Raw genomic sequence first — 15692 nt, 5'->3', positions numbered from 1 at the left:
CTAATGGAGTAGCCTATATCCATAAGAGCAATGCCCCATTTTGGCATAGTGCGCACTGCGCACCCTCGTATAAACCCCAAACCACTAATTGACATTCCCTCGAAATTCCCAAACCACCGACTGCCGAATATTACAAATCAAGGCAATCTTCTCATTGTTCTCAAACGCGTATTCGTGATGCCCACTCGTTATTACGGCGCGTGAGAATATAGTAAACAATCCTTTCTACTAACGTAAGCTGATGAGTAACGTCCCCTTAACCTACACCCTTTGATTTTATCTTCCGTTGCCTTAACCTATATTCCCCCTCTCCCGTCGCATTTCCTCACTTCTCACCTCGTTCCTTCAAGGCGCAATCCAAAGCAAGGGTTTCTCTCTCTCTCTCTGCAACTCTCGTCAATCATCCATGGCCGACCGCAAAGACTCCGATTCCCGCCCCCACCTCTCCGTCACGCCTCCCCGGCAGATCTCCAAAGGTATTTCATCTCCTTTCGAATCGAAGGAGCAAACGCTTTGCCTTAGGATATTCTAGGTTTTCGTGTTCAGTTTCTTGTACTGAGTACCTCGACCTTGGTTGATGGGAAAATTTTATGCATTTGAGCTTGGGTTTTTTGTGATTTTTTTTTTTTTTTACCTCAGGGTTCTTGTTTATATACGGTAATGCATTTCTCTGGTATCGTTTTTCATTTGCGTAACGCCCCGTCTGGTTCCTGGAACAAGGACGGAAATAATTGTTGTGATTTGACATTGTTCATGATAACTGCTTATTGTTCATGATAACTGCTTTAGTTAAAACATTCGTAAGTGTAATGGTTAAAAGCTATTTATTTGACACTTTGTTTGAAAAACCTCGTACTTTTGGTTATTTCTGCTTGCTCACTGCACGGTTCCTTTACGTGTGCACTGGAAAGATCAGCTTTTATTGCCTCTCTCTTCTTCGAGAAATGAGGGTATTCTGTCAATTTTCTTGGTTGATTATCAGTAAACGCATCACAATCATACTTATCCAATGGAGAACATAATGTTCAATTTCACTGGTTTTTTTCATTGATACATTTGAACGATTGTGTGGATTGAAATCGTTTGGCCTTTGAACACTAAAGCAGGCATTATGCCATCAGTTTTTCTACAACCTTGGTTAGATGTATATGATGAGATTATTGCGTGGGAGCTTGTGCAACAAGATATTTAAGGGATATAACCTGGTCCGCATAGGTCACCTTAAACTTTAAGGCCTTGTTTGGAGACTTGGAGTATCTTGAAATTTTGTGAATAGTAGTGAAATGATTTGAGTTAAGATGTTTTAATGGGTTTGAGGAACAGAGAGAGAAAAAGTTGAATACAAATATTATAAAGTTAAAGAATTGTTTGAATATCATTTTTTATTTTGAATTTTGTAAAAGTTGTATTGATTTTTGTGTTTTGTTTTGAAGTTTGTAAAAGTTGTATTGATTTTTGTGTTTTGTTTTGAAGTTTGTAAAAGTTGTACTGATTTTTGTGTTTGGATAATGATTAATTAATGATTAGATGAAAAAATTGAAGATGTGAAATTGAAAAATGTTTTGTATTTGAGTGATGTTTGAGAATGAAATGATGAGAAGTTTTGAGAATTTTGAAAATTTCAGTTCTCATCTCTGTGTCCAAACATCTCCCAAGAACAAGTTCCTTAATTTGTTGCATATGTATGAATGGCCTTTGAGTTGTTTTTAAGTTTTTGTGGAGTATTAGATCTGTCACATCTCTTGCCTCCCAATTTTTTATTTTTTAGCTCTCAGCTCCCTCTCTACTTTGGTTATTTTGCCCACTTTTCTATTTCAAATGGTAGTTATAGTGAAGTTGAATTAGTTTGGAAAACAAGTTGGAGAAAAGTCAGAATTCTAGAACTGTAATACTTATTCTTGAGTACCTACCTGTATGGATTGTGGACCAATTATGACGACTATCAATATGGGCGGCTCACTGTTATGGCCTATGTGTTTTATTCAGAAAAAGGTTCTTTGATCAATTTTCTGTATAATGTCCCATAACTCCGCTAAAGTTCATTTCCTTGTAGAATTTTTGAGCAAAGATATCTCGTTGGGTAGGCAAGCATTTGAGTTTTCACTACAGCTAGACCTTTCCACTCTGAGGGTTGGTTGAATAGAAGGGACTAGAAGCCTGTATAACTTATATAGCTTCACAATCAGAAAGTGATGTATCTCTTAACAATGTAGTTCTATTTAGTTCCACACATTTGAATTTTTTTTTATAGATAAACATTAACTTTATTAATAATAAAGAATAGGCATTGCCCAAGTACACGAGAACTATACAAGAGACAACACCTAGTTAAGAAATGGTAGTAGATACGAGGAAAACAGGAAAGCTTAGTCCATTGAAATCTATAGTTACCATCTGTAGGAACAAAGTGCTGAAAAGTGGCATTTAAGTTCATCCAATGTCCTTTCTCGACTTCAAAATGCCAACCATTCCTTCCTTTCTTTCTATAGCCACCGCTCCTTTGAAATTCTTCTGGGGAATGAATAAAATCTTCATTTGTGAACGTGACAACACTTGTCATGTGATATGTTTTTTGGAAGTTAAGTAAAACTTTTGTAGAAGTTCCAATATATGTAAAGGATGTGGTTATTATATGAATTTTAGTAGTGCAACTACAATTTTAACCTAGGTTTTTTTGTAAGATTTCTGCATCAAGAAAATCTCGTTTTCAAACATTCTCAAAATCTCATTAACTAAGCACACCCTTAACTTTTATGAAGATTTTTTTTTTTTGATAATTTTTTATGAAGATTTAATTCAGATAACGAGAGCTTTTCCATTAGCCTTTTTTTGGGGTGGATCAGATGCAATAGCAAGTGTAAATTTTTTATCCATTTTGTGCAAGAATGTATATTTATTGAGTGGTGAAAGGATTTGCTTCCTTATCCCTTGGTGGAATGTCATTAAAACTTGTGTTTATTGAGATCTTTGCTCCAGAAATTGCTGACTTAGTAAATTTTTAGCTAATTATTTTCTTGTGTTTCTGTGAGTATTTTAATTATTTAGTTCCAGTTCTTTCTGTATGCTACACATATATTGTAACTTGCTTACCAGCTGCTACTAATTTCTGCGAGGCTTACTGATTTACTGGGAAGTTTTAAAGCAACTAAGAAGACCTGTGACTTGATTGGAACCGGGCTTCCTTCTATACTGATGTCATGGATGATGGTTCATTAATTAGTTTATAGTCAATGAAGCATGTAATGTGTAAAACATGGACGTAAATAGAAATAATTATGTATGTTTATATGATAGAGTGAGACAGATAAAATATAGTCCCCCATGATCATTTTGGCCTGAGTCCAACATGTATCCATTTTACGGATCTCTAATTTCCAGTAATTTTTTGAGTCAGATGCTGCTCATCATCAGATGATATTTAGAATGCTATATTGCTTAGGGTCTTATACGAACTGCTACTGCTAGCCTTGTGACTAGTAGTATGGCACTAATTTAAGATTTTAAAAGATTTGGTTGGGCATTGGGTTAAATTGCCAAACACTTGTTTTTTGGTCCAGACTCTGGGAAATATGGCTTGTTGAGTTCCTGATTGAATGGATGCAATCTTCCCTTGTATTTATTGTTTGAATGAAATTTCTCCAGCATCTAGATGTTGTGAAGAACTATTTTTGCAGTGATGTACATTGATGATTGTTACTTAAAGGAGGACCATCAAAATGGTATACAAATTGGTGATTGATTGAAGTAATTTCATTCACACAATCAGAAGCACTGCAAGTTAGGCATTATGGTTGCATGGGATAACCATGGTATACGTAACCTTGAGGAGTTGTAATGTTACAAACTTGAGGCTGAATGCTGGAATCATGTGGCAATATTTTCTAGTTGAGTACATGGAGGAGAAAATTTTTTTATGATTTAAAATTTATTCATTCATGAAAACGACCTCCCCTCCCTCTGCCCATAAAAAAGCCCTTTCTCCCACCCAGGAAGAAAATTTGTATCCAGAATCGCTTTTTCCATTTAAATCAAATAAGGTGACTTATCTCAATGCCACACTTCTGATTCGTGCTTTACATTGGTTCAGCACAATAAAGATAATGCCTAACTCTTGTTTTATATGAGAATGAGAGTACTTATAAAAAAAAAAAAACTTATAAAAAATATGAGAATGAGAGTGACCTTTCTATCGTTTATGTTACAATTTGAGTTGTTGAGTTAGATTTCCCATCTCTCAAAAACTTCTGTTTAGCCAAATGAAGTGGATGGATTACTGGAGTGTGATATATTTTGTGGTATCAGTTATACAACATTATGTTTGAGACAAGCATGATGTTTCCAAATCCTGTCTGGGTTGACTTTCAAATTTTTTCTTTTCGTTAAATTTAGTGTTATCATTGATGCTTCTGTTGGATTTATGCAGATGTTCTAGGGTCTGAAAATACTATTCCACTTTCACCACAGTGGCTTCTGCCAAAGTCAGGGGATAGTAAGCCTGGAATAGTGGCTCTGGTGTGTTTTCATTACTTTTAACTTAATATTTGTCTAGCACACCTGAGTCTGTTGTGTTTTCAGGTACAGGGATGTCTTTGCTTTCATAATTTATTGTTGCTTCAGCTGCTTTATTTTTCTTTCAGGAAAATCATTTCAGCCAGCATCCAGCTTATGGCAATCGCTCAGATCTTGTGAAGTCATCTGGAAATGGTGATGAGATCCAAGAAATCCATAAGAAAAAGGATGTTTTCAGGACTTCCCTGCTTGATATGGAAGCTGGTCGTCGTGACCGCTGGCGTGATGAAGAAAGGGACACTAATTCCTCCATGCGCAAAGATCGTTGGAGGGATGGAGACAAAGACCTTGGTGACAATCGCAGGACAGACCGTTGGGTAGAAAATTCATCCTCTCGACACCTTGGAGAAGTGCGTCGTGTTTCGTCTGAGCGGTGGTCTGACTCAAATAACAGGGACACTAATTATGAACAGCGGCGCGAGAGCAAATGGAACACGCGCTGGGGGCCAGACGATAAGGAAATTGAAGGCGTGCGTGAGAAGTGGACTGACTCTGGCAGAGATGGTGATGTGCATCTTGATAAGGGGTTGTCTCATGTTGCCAATCAAGGAAAGGATGAGAGGGAGGGAGATCATTATCGGCCATGGAGACCTAGCTCCCTGCAAAGCCGAGGACGGGGAGAGCCTCATCACCAAACTGTAATGTCAGGCAAACAAGTTTCAACATTTGCTTATGGTCGTGGGCGTGGGGAAACAACACCTCCAACCTTTTCTCTGGGACGTGGACGGGTAAGCTATGGTGGCGGCTCTTTGAGCATGCATTCTCTAGGAAGTGGGGGAGATAGGGTTGAGAGTGGCCATGGGGAGCCTTACCGATTAAGATATAGTAGGACAAAGTTGCTTGATGTATACCGATTGACTGATACGAGCTCTTGTGAAAAATTGGTTGATGGGTTTTTGCAAGTTCCTTCTCTTACACAAGATCAATCATTAGAGCCCTTGGCACTATGTGCTCCAACTTCTGACGAAACGGTAATTTTCTTTAATGAATAATTTTATGTGCTTGGGCATTTTCAGCATCTTTTTATGAGCGGGTATTTTCAGCATTTGATTTGATTTATGTCTACTTGAGTAGGCTGTTTTGAAGGGAATTGACAAAGGGGATATAGTAAGTAGTGGTGCACCACAGATATCTAAAGACGGAAGGACCTCAACAGATGGTACACAGTCGAGGCGAACCAAGCCTGGTAGTTTTTATTACCAATATGTCTTAACATATTAATTGACACACTTTTGTGCATGGATTAACCTCTTTTGAAATTCCATTGTCTGAGCAGGCTCTAAGGAAAATTTTCTGAATGCTTTGGATGATTATAAGGAGGAAAGTGCTGACAATTCAAGAGGTGGTTCTGAGAATATTTCAGAAGGCCCTTCCTATGAGAGGCACACGCTCTATCACTTGTCCAACTCGAAAACGGAAATTTTGAGGGATCATAAGTCATTCTCAGATAACAAGTTTAGAGCTGAAGGTATTCATCCTGACAAGATAACAAGTTTTTGTTAGTGATTATGCCAAAATAGGAGAAAAAGAAAAGCCACTCTTCCACCTGGTCGGATTTCATGATTCAAGATAGCCTTAATGCAGGATCTGCATTACTAGAATTTTATGTAATCGTATAATCTTAGTTGCCAAATGTGTCTCTAACTTTTGTTGTTCATTCTCCTGAAAAATAATTGTAGGATAAAAATAATGTTTATTTATTTATTTATTTATTTTTATTATAGATTCAGGTGATTTGGTTTTGTTTTGTTTTGAACGTTAAAGTGTTACTTTGCATTTTCTATCTGCAGCTTCCAGAGAGTACGATTCTTATAGCAAGACTGAAGATGTGCCCATTAATAGGGAATCAAGTCTCCCAGGAAATCCGTCCATTCCTGCAACTGCATGGCAATTCCCCTCCCAGGGAGAACGTTCACATAATGTGTTGCATGATGGAAGGTCAAGGTCCTCGGAACTGGGCTGGTCAGATCCACCGAAGGAACTAAATAATGAGTGGGAAAGTAAATTGGCTAACCCATCAGAAACCAAAGACAAGACTAAGTGGCAAACCATTGATGATCCCATTCTTGAGAGGCAACCATCTGGAGTTATGGAGATGGAACAGGAAACCAGGAAAGCTACACAGCCTTCTCCAGAGGACTTAACACTTTTCTATAAAGATCCACAAGGAAGAATTCAAGGCCCTTTTATTGGGAGTGACATTATTTCATGGTTTGAGGGTGGATATTTTGGCTTAGATTTGCCAGTCTGCCCAAGTCCAAATGACATGCCTTGGTTGCCACTTGGTGATGTTATGCCCCATTTACGAGCTAAAGCTGGGCCTCCACCTGGATTTAATTTACCAAAACAGAATGAATTTGAAGATGCATCTGGCCGGCCTAATTTCAGTGGCTTTGGGAAGCTTCAAACTGGCTTAACCGAGCTTGATGTTCTAAGGAGTGAACCCAGGCAGAGACATCCTTCAATGACAGAAGCTGAGAATAGATTTTTGGAGTCACTGATGTCTGGTAGTAATATGAGCAGTTCAGCACTGGAGAAGCTTGCTTCTTCTGAAGGTCAATTCTGTTTCTTTGTTTTATTTTTAAAAATATTTTGGGTTGAAATTGTGATGGCCTATTGCACATTGTCCAAATGATGTTTTCCTTTTTAATTGTATTAATTATAACCAGACAGTAGCTTAATTTGGCTTTGATGATTGCTTATTAAAAAAAAAAAAAAAACTTGCTCTGATGATTATGATTAATTGGTAGGTATGCAAGGATATATTGGAAGTAATTCTAGTGTGATGCCCCCGTCAGGAGTAGATGGTGGAAACAACCTTTACCTAATGGCTAAGAGAATGGCCCTTGAACGGCAGAGGTCCTTATCCAATTCTTATCCATATTGGCCTGGAAGAGATGCTGCATCGTTGGTTTCAAAGTCTGATATTGTACCAGATTCCACAGTGCCTCAGTCAAAGCTTCTGTCTTCAATAAATGACAATCCTTGTCAACCTCTTCATTCTCAAAATGCTGACTTCTTGTCCCTCCAAGGAATATCTGACAGGTCAACCTCTGGTGTAAATAATGGTCTTCCTGGTTGGTCAAACTTTCAAATCCAAAGTGGAACTGATCCACTTCAGAACAAGATTGATTTCCATCATGATCCGAATTTCCCTTCCCAAGCCCCATTTGGGATCCAACAACAGTGGCTGCAATCACATAACCAACCGCCTTTGACAAATCCTGTTGCTCAAGCGATAGATAATCCATCTAGTATTTTTACACCTGAAAAGTTAATGTCATCTGGCTTAGCACAAGATCCACAATTATTAGATATGATACAACAACAATATTTGTTGCAGTTACATTCGCAGGCAGTTCAAACACAGCAGATGTCAATGTTTGATAAACTGTTGTTGCTTAAGCAGCAACAGAAACAGGAGGAGCAGCAACAGTTATTAAGGCAACAACAGCTGCTTTCTCAAAGGCTGTCAGAGCATCAACCTCACCAGCGATTTGGCGATCCATCTTTTGGACAGTTACAGGCAGCTGCAATACCATCAGGGAATGCATCTATAGATCCTCCTCGGCTTCAGCCCTCACAAGAGCTGTTTCAGATTGGTTCACAGGTTCCAATTCCCATTATGCAAGATCAGCATAATACAAACTTTGTGAAATTGCCCCCACAAGTTAACCAGGATGTCAATTATAGTGTATGTTCTGAAGCCTCTTTGTTGCATCTGCCTCATCAATTATTTGGGAACAACGCCCATAAAGAAACTTGGGGTGCTACTGTTCCAGAAGAAACTAGCAATACCCATCAGAAAGAATCATCCCTGACACCATCTTTTGCTAAAAACTCCCATTTTGAGATGATGAACAGACCTGTGGAGCCCCCTCAGCGTGTGCAGAAACCTGTCTCTGATTCTGAATTACATGCTCCTAGAGATGTGGAGCAGACATCAGACAACAGTTTGAGGGCTGATAGAACTGTTGTGGTTGCGACTGCTGAAAGTACTTCAGAATCTATGCCCATTCTTGTTGATTTGTTATCAGCAGGAACACATAACAGTAAAGTGCCTGTGCCTGAGCATGCCAGTGATGTAAAGTCTCAACCTTGTGTTTTGCTCGAAGAACAGCATGTTGAAAGCGAAAGGGGCACCATTGAGCCGTCCATGGTGACAGAAGTTAAGAACGTTGAAGTACATGAACAAAGAAAAGCATCTGAGAAGAAGCCTAAGAAGCAAAAATCTTCTAAATCACACACCTCTTCTGACCAGGCAAAAGAAGTACCTAAGGATTCATCTTTGCTGCAATTAAAGAAATCTGTAATTGAAAAGCAGAGCATCGAGACAGATGTCGGTGCTGGAGATGCACCATGTGGAACCTCTTCGCAGAAGACAAGAGATAACAGAGGCCCTAAATCTGGAATTACTACTACGGAACATGTGGAGTCCCAACAGGTTCAAAGCTTTGTGTCTGCAACAGCTTCAGCAGATGAAATTGAAACTGTTGAAGTCAAGAGTGACTTGGGAGTACTTGGGTCAGTCACAGTACAGAATAGCCAAACACATATTGGACAACGAGCTTGGAAACCTGCTCCTGGTTTGAAGCCCAAGTCATTGTTGGAAATTCAACTGGAAGAACAAAGGAAGTCACAGACAGGAATGGTGGTATCTGAGATCACCAGCTCTGTCAACTCCATGAGTTTGTCAACTCCTTGGGCTGGAGTTGTGGCCAATCCTGACTCAAAAATATCTAGGGAAACTCACAGAGATGCAGGAAATACTGAGTTAATTCTAGGGAAACCTGTAGCTTCTGTGATTCCAAAGAGTGAGAAGAGCCATTTACATGACCTATTGGCAGAAGAAGTTTTGGAGAAGTCTAATGAACGAGATGGTGATGTTCCTGACAGTATATCTATTATGGCAAACCCACAAGTTATGACCACCCATTCAGAATCTATAGATGATGATAACTTCATTGAGGCTAAAGACACAAAAAAGAGTCGAAAGAAATCAGCAAAAGCCAAGGGTGCTGGAGCTAAGGTCTCGATATCCTTTACTTCTGCTGAGGCTTCTATTGGTTTGAGTCCCATTGAGAAAGGGAAAAGCTCTCGTCCCATACAGCAAGAGAAGGAAGTGTTGCCTGCAATCCCATCTGGGCCTTCTCTTGGAGACTTTGTTCTTTGGAAGGGAGAGTCAGCTAACTCTTCCCCTTCTCCAGCATGGTCTACTGAATCAGGGAAGCTTCCAAAACCTACATCTTTACGGGACATACTAAAGGAGCAGGAGAAAAAGGTATCTGCCCACAATCCAAACCAGATTTCAACTCCTCAGAAACCCCAGCCAACTCAGGCTACCCGAACCAGTGGGCCTTCGTGGTCAGTTTCTGCATCTTCTCCTGCCAAGGCTTCATCTCCAATCCAGGTCAATTCTCACCCGGTGCAGTCAAAATATAAAGGAGATGATGATCTATTCTGGGGCCCAATTGATCAATCAAAGCAAGAAACTAAGCAGTATGGCTTTTGTCTCTTTATCTTCAGTTTAGTTTTTGGTTTTGTCTATTGTTTGCTGCTTTGTGTTGGAAAATTTGGCCTTTTTCTTAATGGATGGCATCATGAGATATGTTGGTATTCTTCATCAATAACTTTTATTTTTCTATCCTTATAATCTTTGAGACTTTTTTGTGAGTTCTAGCATCTATTTAACAGTTGGGCTTGTAAATTTTTATATAGATGCGTAGTAAGAGCCTTGGTATTGGTTGTATGCTCACTCCAAGCCTAAGGTTTGAACCCTTGGGTGCAAACAATTCCTAAGGGCCATCAGATTGGAGGAACTTTCCCATTGAATTACCCGAGGGCTTGTGCACCAAACGAGACTTTGTTCTGGACACCCGGTTCCAATCATTTTTCTATAGAGATTCATGTTTTCACACCCCAAAAATTATATTTCGTATCCCTAGTCTTGTTCAATTAATTGCTTTATTATCGTAGAGACTTTTAGTGGGCAAGCGGTGGTATTGTGATGACATTCCCTGGAGTCTATACAATATTAGAGTTTCTCACATAAATAGTCTATGATTGTATAGGTAGTGGATGAGCTCCCGCATTGTTTGGGAGAGATAAGATCTTGCTCTTTTTAATGATTCTAAGGGAATCCAATTGAACCGTTGACTAGTCTTTTCTTGGTATGGGCTCAGAGAGGCTTGGGCCATCCGTGGACCATTACAAATGGTATCAAAGCCAATCCCATCCAAAAGTGTGAGACTTGAGCCGTGCTATGATGGAATGGCCTGACGAGTATGCTAGGAATTTAAGGGGGGGAGTCTACACGGTGGATGAGATTCCACATTGCTTGGGAGTTGGGAGGGAGGGGTTCTTACTCTTTATAATAATTCCAATGGGTTCCAATTGTACTATTTTTTTTTTATTTAATTTTGTATTTTTTATAATTTTAATTTTTAGTATGGGCATGGATCTGGCTTGGACCTTTCGTGTGGCATTACACAACATTTTTCTGATCCATTTTCTATTGGTGTGGAAACTCTGTTTCAACAATCTGTCAGAAGGCCATGCTCAAGTGGTAAGAGCCGTGATTTTGAGGGTATGCTCTCCCCATATCAAAAGGTCCTCACTTGGGTGCAAACAATTCTAGGTGTCATGTCCCATTAGTGAAAAGCCGATGATTTACATAATTGTGTGATGTGGGCGCATCATATGGGTTTGGGGTTTAGCCTAGTAAAAGACATTGTGTTTGCAATAGTAAAAGATGTTGCGTTTGCACATTTTCCGGATACTGAAGTTCCTCATGAAATAGAGTATTCAATTACAATTTGTTATTGATTCATGTTTCCAAGGATTAGGCTTGGGAAGAGATAGGACACTTAGCAAGACCGGCAGGATATAGTCTTGATATGGTAGGATAAGAGCTCAAAATACTTCTTCATATCTATTTAGTGCTTTTGGCACAACAACATGTAACTAAGTGACTCAATGCATCGACTTTGTGCTTTGTATTTGTCTGTGCCTGTTGCTCGGATACTATGAATGAATGCCTTTCTTTTAGGATGGAACTTACTGTCCTCCCTTGTTCTATTCTTTCAGTCTTGAACAAAAATCTTTTCTGGAACAGCTTGGCCTGAGTTGGTGAATTAAACACTGTTTTTGCGATTATAGGTATCTATCCATTCTAGTGCTGAGAGGTGAAATGGTCAAAGAAATTTCTGTTATCATTGTCATTTAGAAGATAATCAACATGTGAAGCCATCCAATGTTGGACTAGATCTTCACATGCAATTTATTTATTTTTATTGGCACCGGGTGTCCGGGAACAGCGTCCCGACTAATCTCGGGCGTGCATAGGCCCTTGGCAAGGAATTTCCTGCAAGTGCACCTTGGATAATTCAAGGGAAAAATCCCCTAGTTCAATCACCTCTAGAGATTGTTTGCACCGAATGAGATTTGAACCTTAGACTTGGAGAGAGCATACCCCCAAGTCCAAAGCCTTTAGCACTTGAGCCAACCCCTAGGGGTTTCGTATGCAATTATTACAAATATATGTAGAGATTGGTGGCAGTTTGGTTAAAATCATTAATCCGTGCAGCATTTTGAAGGACCCCACTGCTTTTAACGTTCATCTATGCTGCAATTTGGCTCAAGTTTGCATTTTCACAACTTTTACAATTATTTCCATTTATTAAATTTATTGAATAAAAACTTGTCTTTCACATGATCAATATACTTGTCATTTGTTTTTCGCATTATCAATGTACTTTTCTGTACATATACATTGATAATGTACCAGTCTGGTGAGATCTAATTGTAATCGTTGAAAATTGGCAGTTTATAATTTTGATGGTTGAAGAGTTCTAATGTACAGACTAGTACATACAATGATAATGTGAAAGATTGTAGTAATTATAAATAATTATCACTGTACTAGCTTGATGAGATCTGATTATGATGGTTGAAAAGTAAGAGTTTGTTTTTTTTCTGTAAGCAGGGTGGATTTCCAATTCCCTCACCTTGCAAGCCAGGGCACTAGGGTAATGAAAAGCACTCCCGTCAAAGGAACTTCATCTGGATCATTTGGCCGACAAAAATCAGTTGGTGGCAAATCTGTTGAGCGTTCTATTTCATCTTCACCTGCCTCTGCCCTGAAAGGGAAAAGAGATGTCATGACCAATCATTCAGGTAAGCCTCTGCAGGATTTGTTATATTTATAGTGTATACTTTTTTTTTTTCCTCTTATCCCTTCTTTCACCTTGCAGAGGCCACAGACTTCAGAGATTGGTGCCAGAGTGAGTGTCTCAGGCTTATTGGGACAAAAGGTAAAGTTGATTTCACCTGGATTTGCCAGACATTTTATTTAAAAATATTTTAAATTCATAAAATATGAGTATTGAAGGCTACGTGGAAATTGTCCTTCGCATTTTCTGCTAGCCAGGAAGCAAAATAAAAATAAAATAAATAAAATAATAATAATAATAGAAAGGAAAGAATCCCTGGGCATGGCTTGTCTGATCAAAACTTCCAGTGCCCTATTTGTTACTGGAAATAGGATTAGCTAGGCTTGTTCATCTTGCATGTATCAATTATTCAGAACACGTGCTGGTACAGTAGCGTTAAAATTTGCTAGTATTTGAGGTCTGAAGTAAATTGAACTTCTGGTTTTTAGCTAATGCAATGCGATTGTTCTTTCAACCTTGCTAGATATGAGTTTCCTTGAATTTTGCTCGAAGCAGTCCAGATCAGAGGCTGAGATGCTTTTGATAGAGAACCTTGGATCATATGATCCTGATCACGAGTTCATTGACAAATTCCTCAACTACAAGGAGTTGTTACCAGCGGATGTCCTTGAAATTGCATTTCAAAGTCAGAACGACAAGGTCACTGGATTTGGTGCTGTAGATGTGAATTCTAGCAATGCAGGTGCTGGGGATATTGATCGGGATACTGCAGTGGGACCTGATGGGTCCTCAAAAGGGGCAGGAAAGAAGGGGAAGAAAGGAAAGAAGGTTAGCCCTTCGGTTTTGGGATTTAATGTTGTCAGTAACCGGATCATGATGGGTGAGATTCAGAGCGTCGAAGATTAGGAGAGGTTGTAGAGCCAGTTTGTAAATACATTTTGGCTTTTCGTTTAGTGTTTGTAAATGGTTCGCTTTAGGACTTTTGCTTCAATTTCCCCTTTATAGAGCTAGCTATCTCTACAGCAGCAGTTGTCTAATATTATCTGCTCAAGCGTTTTTGTCTCAGCCTGAGTGAGGTGTAATCTTATTATGTCAAGGTAACCTTGATTTGATGTTCATGTTCTTTTTCCCTACAATTGTTTTAGATTCTTCAACTTCTGGTTGACCAACCATGTTTTTTGGAAGTTGTCAACCAAGTATGGCAGGTACCCTATGTTCTAGCTGTGCATTAAGCTGAAAAGAGTCAAAGCAAAGTGCCTTGTCCAGCAATTTTCCTTTGATCATGTACTTTTGCAAACAAGAGTGAAGCAGTCAAGGAGGTTGCCATACTTTGTAGAGATGAGAAAGGTTTCTTGAAACACAAGTTTTGTTTCCAATGATTATTGGCATTGCTTGGGAATCCTATATTCTTTTCCCAAACATAAGGATGTTTTATAGCAGGGCCATCTCAAATTAAAAATAATGCTCAACCTCGTGACAGATGACTCCTGGCCACTGGGCTTTTCCCAAAATTCCTATACAGTGAATGTGGAACTTCTTATAGGCTTTCCCAAAAAAGTTAAAGCTACTTAGCTACCAACGTATCCTTGATTGACTCCATGGCCATTATCTTGGATGAGTTTGGTGCACTTGTCTTCAATCATGCATGGAATTTTGTGGGTAATTCAATCATTATTGCCATTCACCATTTTTTTTCTCATTGAGTTTTCCTCTTTGTTAGGTTAACTGCACAACAATTTCTAAAGTTCCTGATTCTTACCCATATGAGAGATAATAGATCTATTTCTTACCGCATTATGATATACAATACAAGTGCATTTCAAAGCTTCTCGTTATCATTCTATATGTAGTTGGGAAACATCAAACAACTTTCATTAGAGAACGACGTATCAGTGACTACATTCACTTTAATTGCCCAGGAACCTTTTTGGAATAACCCTAAAGATAAAGGCTCCCTGCAATGTTCCATCAGCTCAAAGGGAAGAGAGATCTATGCCCAGGGCGATCCACTCTCTCCTTATGTTTTTGTGTTGGCAATGGAAGGTTTTTTTATTTTTAATAAATAAATAATTTATTTGTGCTATAAAAAATGTAGTACTTCCCATTTGTAATTGGCTGAGGATCTTCTTCTCCTTTTCAAATGAGGCCTTTTTTTTTCGGATTTTTTTCAAATGAGACTTGTAATCTTTCATGATTATCCATGTAAGTGCACAAGTCAATTCTCTACTACGTATGGATTATTCCCCAACCCCAATATGAGCAGTGTTTTCACGTGGAGTCAGTGGTGGGACCAGACATCATATTCTACATCTCCTGAGGTGTAGGGAAGAAATGCACTATCTCAAAATTTTGCATATCATCTCATCTTTGAATTCAAATCAGCATTTAATATATAATTGGTATGAATAATGAGGACACATTGAGACGTCAAAATTAATTAATTTTGATAGTATTATTGGGTGGCCATGATTGCCATTTTGGTGAAGCTTTTACAATTGTCTTCTTTTTCATTCATGGAGGTGCTCTGTTCTTATTTTCTTGTTGCGTGCTAATAGATTCAAAGCACCTATAGGAATTTGGGAACGAATCCATCGAATTCCTTGCATCAATATCTTTAGCCACGTGCATTAAATCAAAAGAGTGAATAACTTTGGTGGCAACTACACTTAATTAAAACAAAAATGATTAACACACGGAATTCAGTGTGCATAAACAAACCCAATGCTAAGGTGTGTTTTATAACCACCCAATTGGAGAGGGAGAAAGAGTCAATCTCAACTCAAAGTGACAGTTCAGGCCTGAATCAGTGTTATATGAAGTCTCAGATTGTGGTCCAATCACCCCTAATATCTTATCTCAAATCCCTTTCATTAAACCCCTGTCAATGGTTGGTGAGAAAGTCAGCTTCATATCATTTCGCCCCTTTCTCCTACTTGTCTTGCCTTTACTAAA

The 15692-nt window shown here is 38.8% G+C and overlaps 1 protein-coding gene across 1 annotated transcript; it reads left to right on the top strand.

Moving 5' to 3' along the window:
• Positions 1–289: 289 nt before the first annotated feature.
• LOC122297503 (protein ESSENTIAL FOR POTEXVIRUS ACCUMULATION 1-like) lies at positions 290–13858 on the top strand. Its single transcript, XM_043107580.1, has 10 exons — positions 290–476; positions 4424–4512; positions 4638–5540; positions 5644–5755; positions 5846–6037; positions 6360–7124; positions 7320–10068; positions 12554–12744; positions 12822–12881; positions 13264–13858. The coding sequence occupies exons 1-10, from the start codon at positions 407–409 to the stop codon at positions 13644–13646; spliced, it is 5514 nt and encodes a 1837-aa protein (XP_042963514.1). The 5' UTR covers positions 290–406; the 3' UTR covers positions 13647–13858.
• The last annotated feature ends 1834 nt before the right edge of the window (positions 13859–15692 follow it).

The sequence above is a fragment of the Carya illinoinensis genome, chromosome 15 (assembly GCF_018687715.1).
Source record: "Carya illinoinensis cultivar Pawnee chromosome 15, C.illinoinensisPawnee_v1, whole genome shotgun sequence".
Lineage (NCBI taxonomy): Eukaryota > Viridiplantae > Streptophyta > Magnoliopsida > Fagales > Juglandaceae > Carya > Carya illinoinensis.
This window is presented reverse-complemented; position numbering and strand designations above follow the sequence as displayed.

Bases quoted from the DNA above. Each gene is read 5' to 3' on its own strand.
- LOC122297503 (XM_043107580.1), top strand. From the start codon at position 407: ATGGCCGACCGCAAAGACTCCGATTCCCGCCCCCACCTCTCCGTCACG. The intron at 5,756-5,845 runs GTAGTTTTTATT...TTGTCTGAGCAG, and splicing joins GTCGAGGCGAACCAAGCCTG to GCTCTAAGGAAAATTTTCTG. The intron at 12,882-13,263 runs GTAAAGTTGATT...CAACCTTGCTAG, and splicing joins CAGGCTTATTGGGACAAAAG to ATATGAGTTTCCTTGAATTT.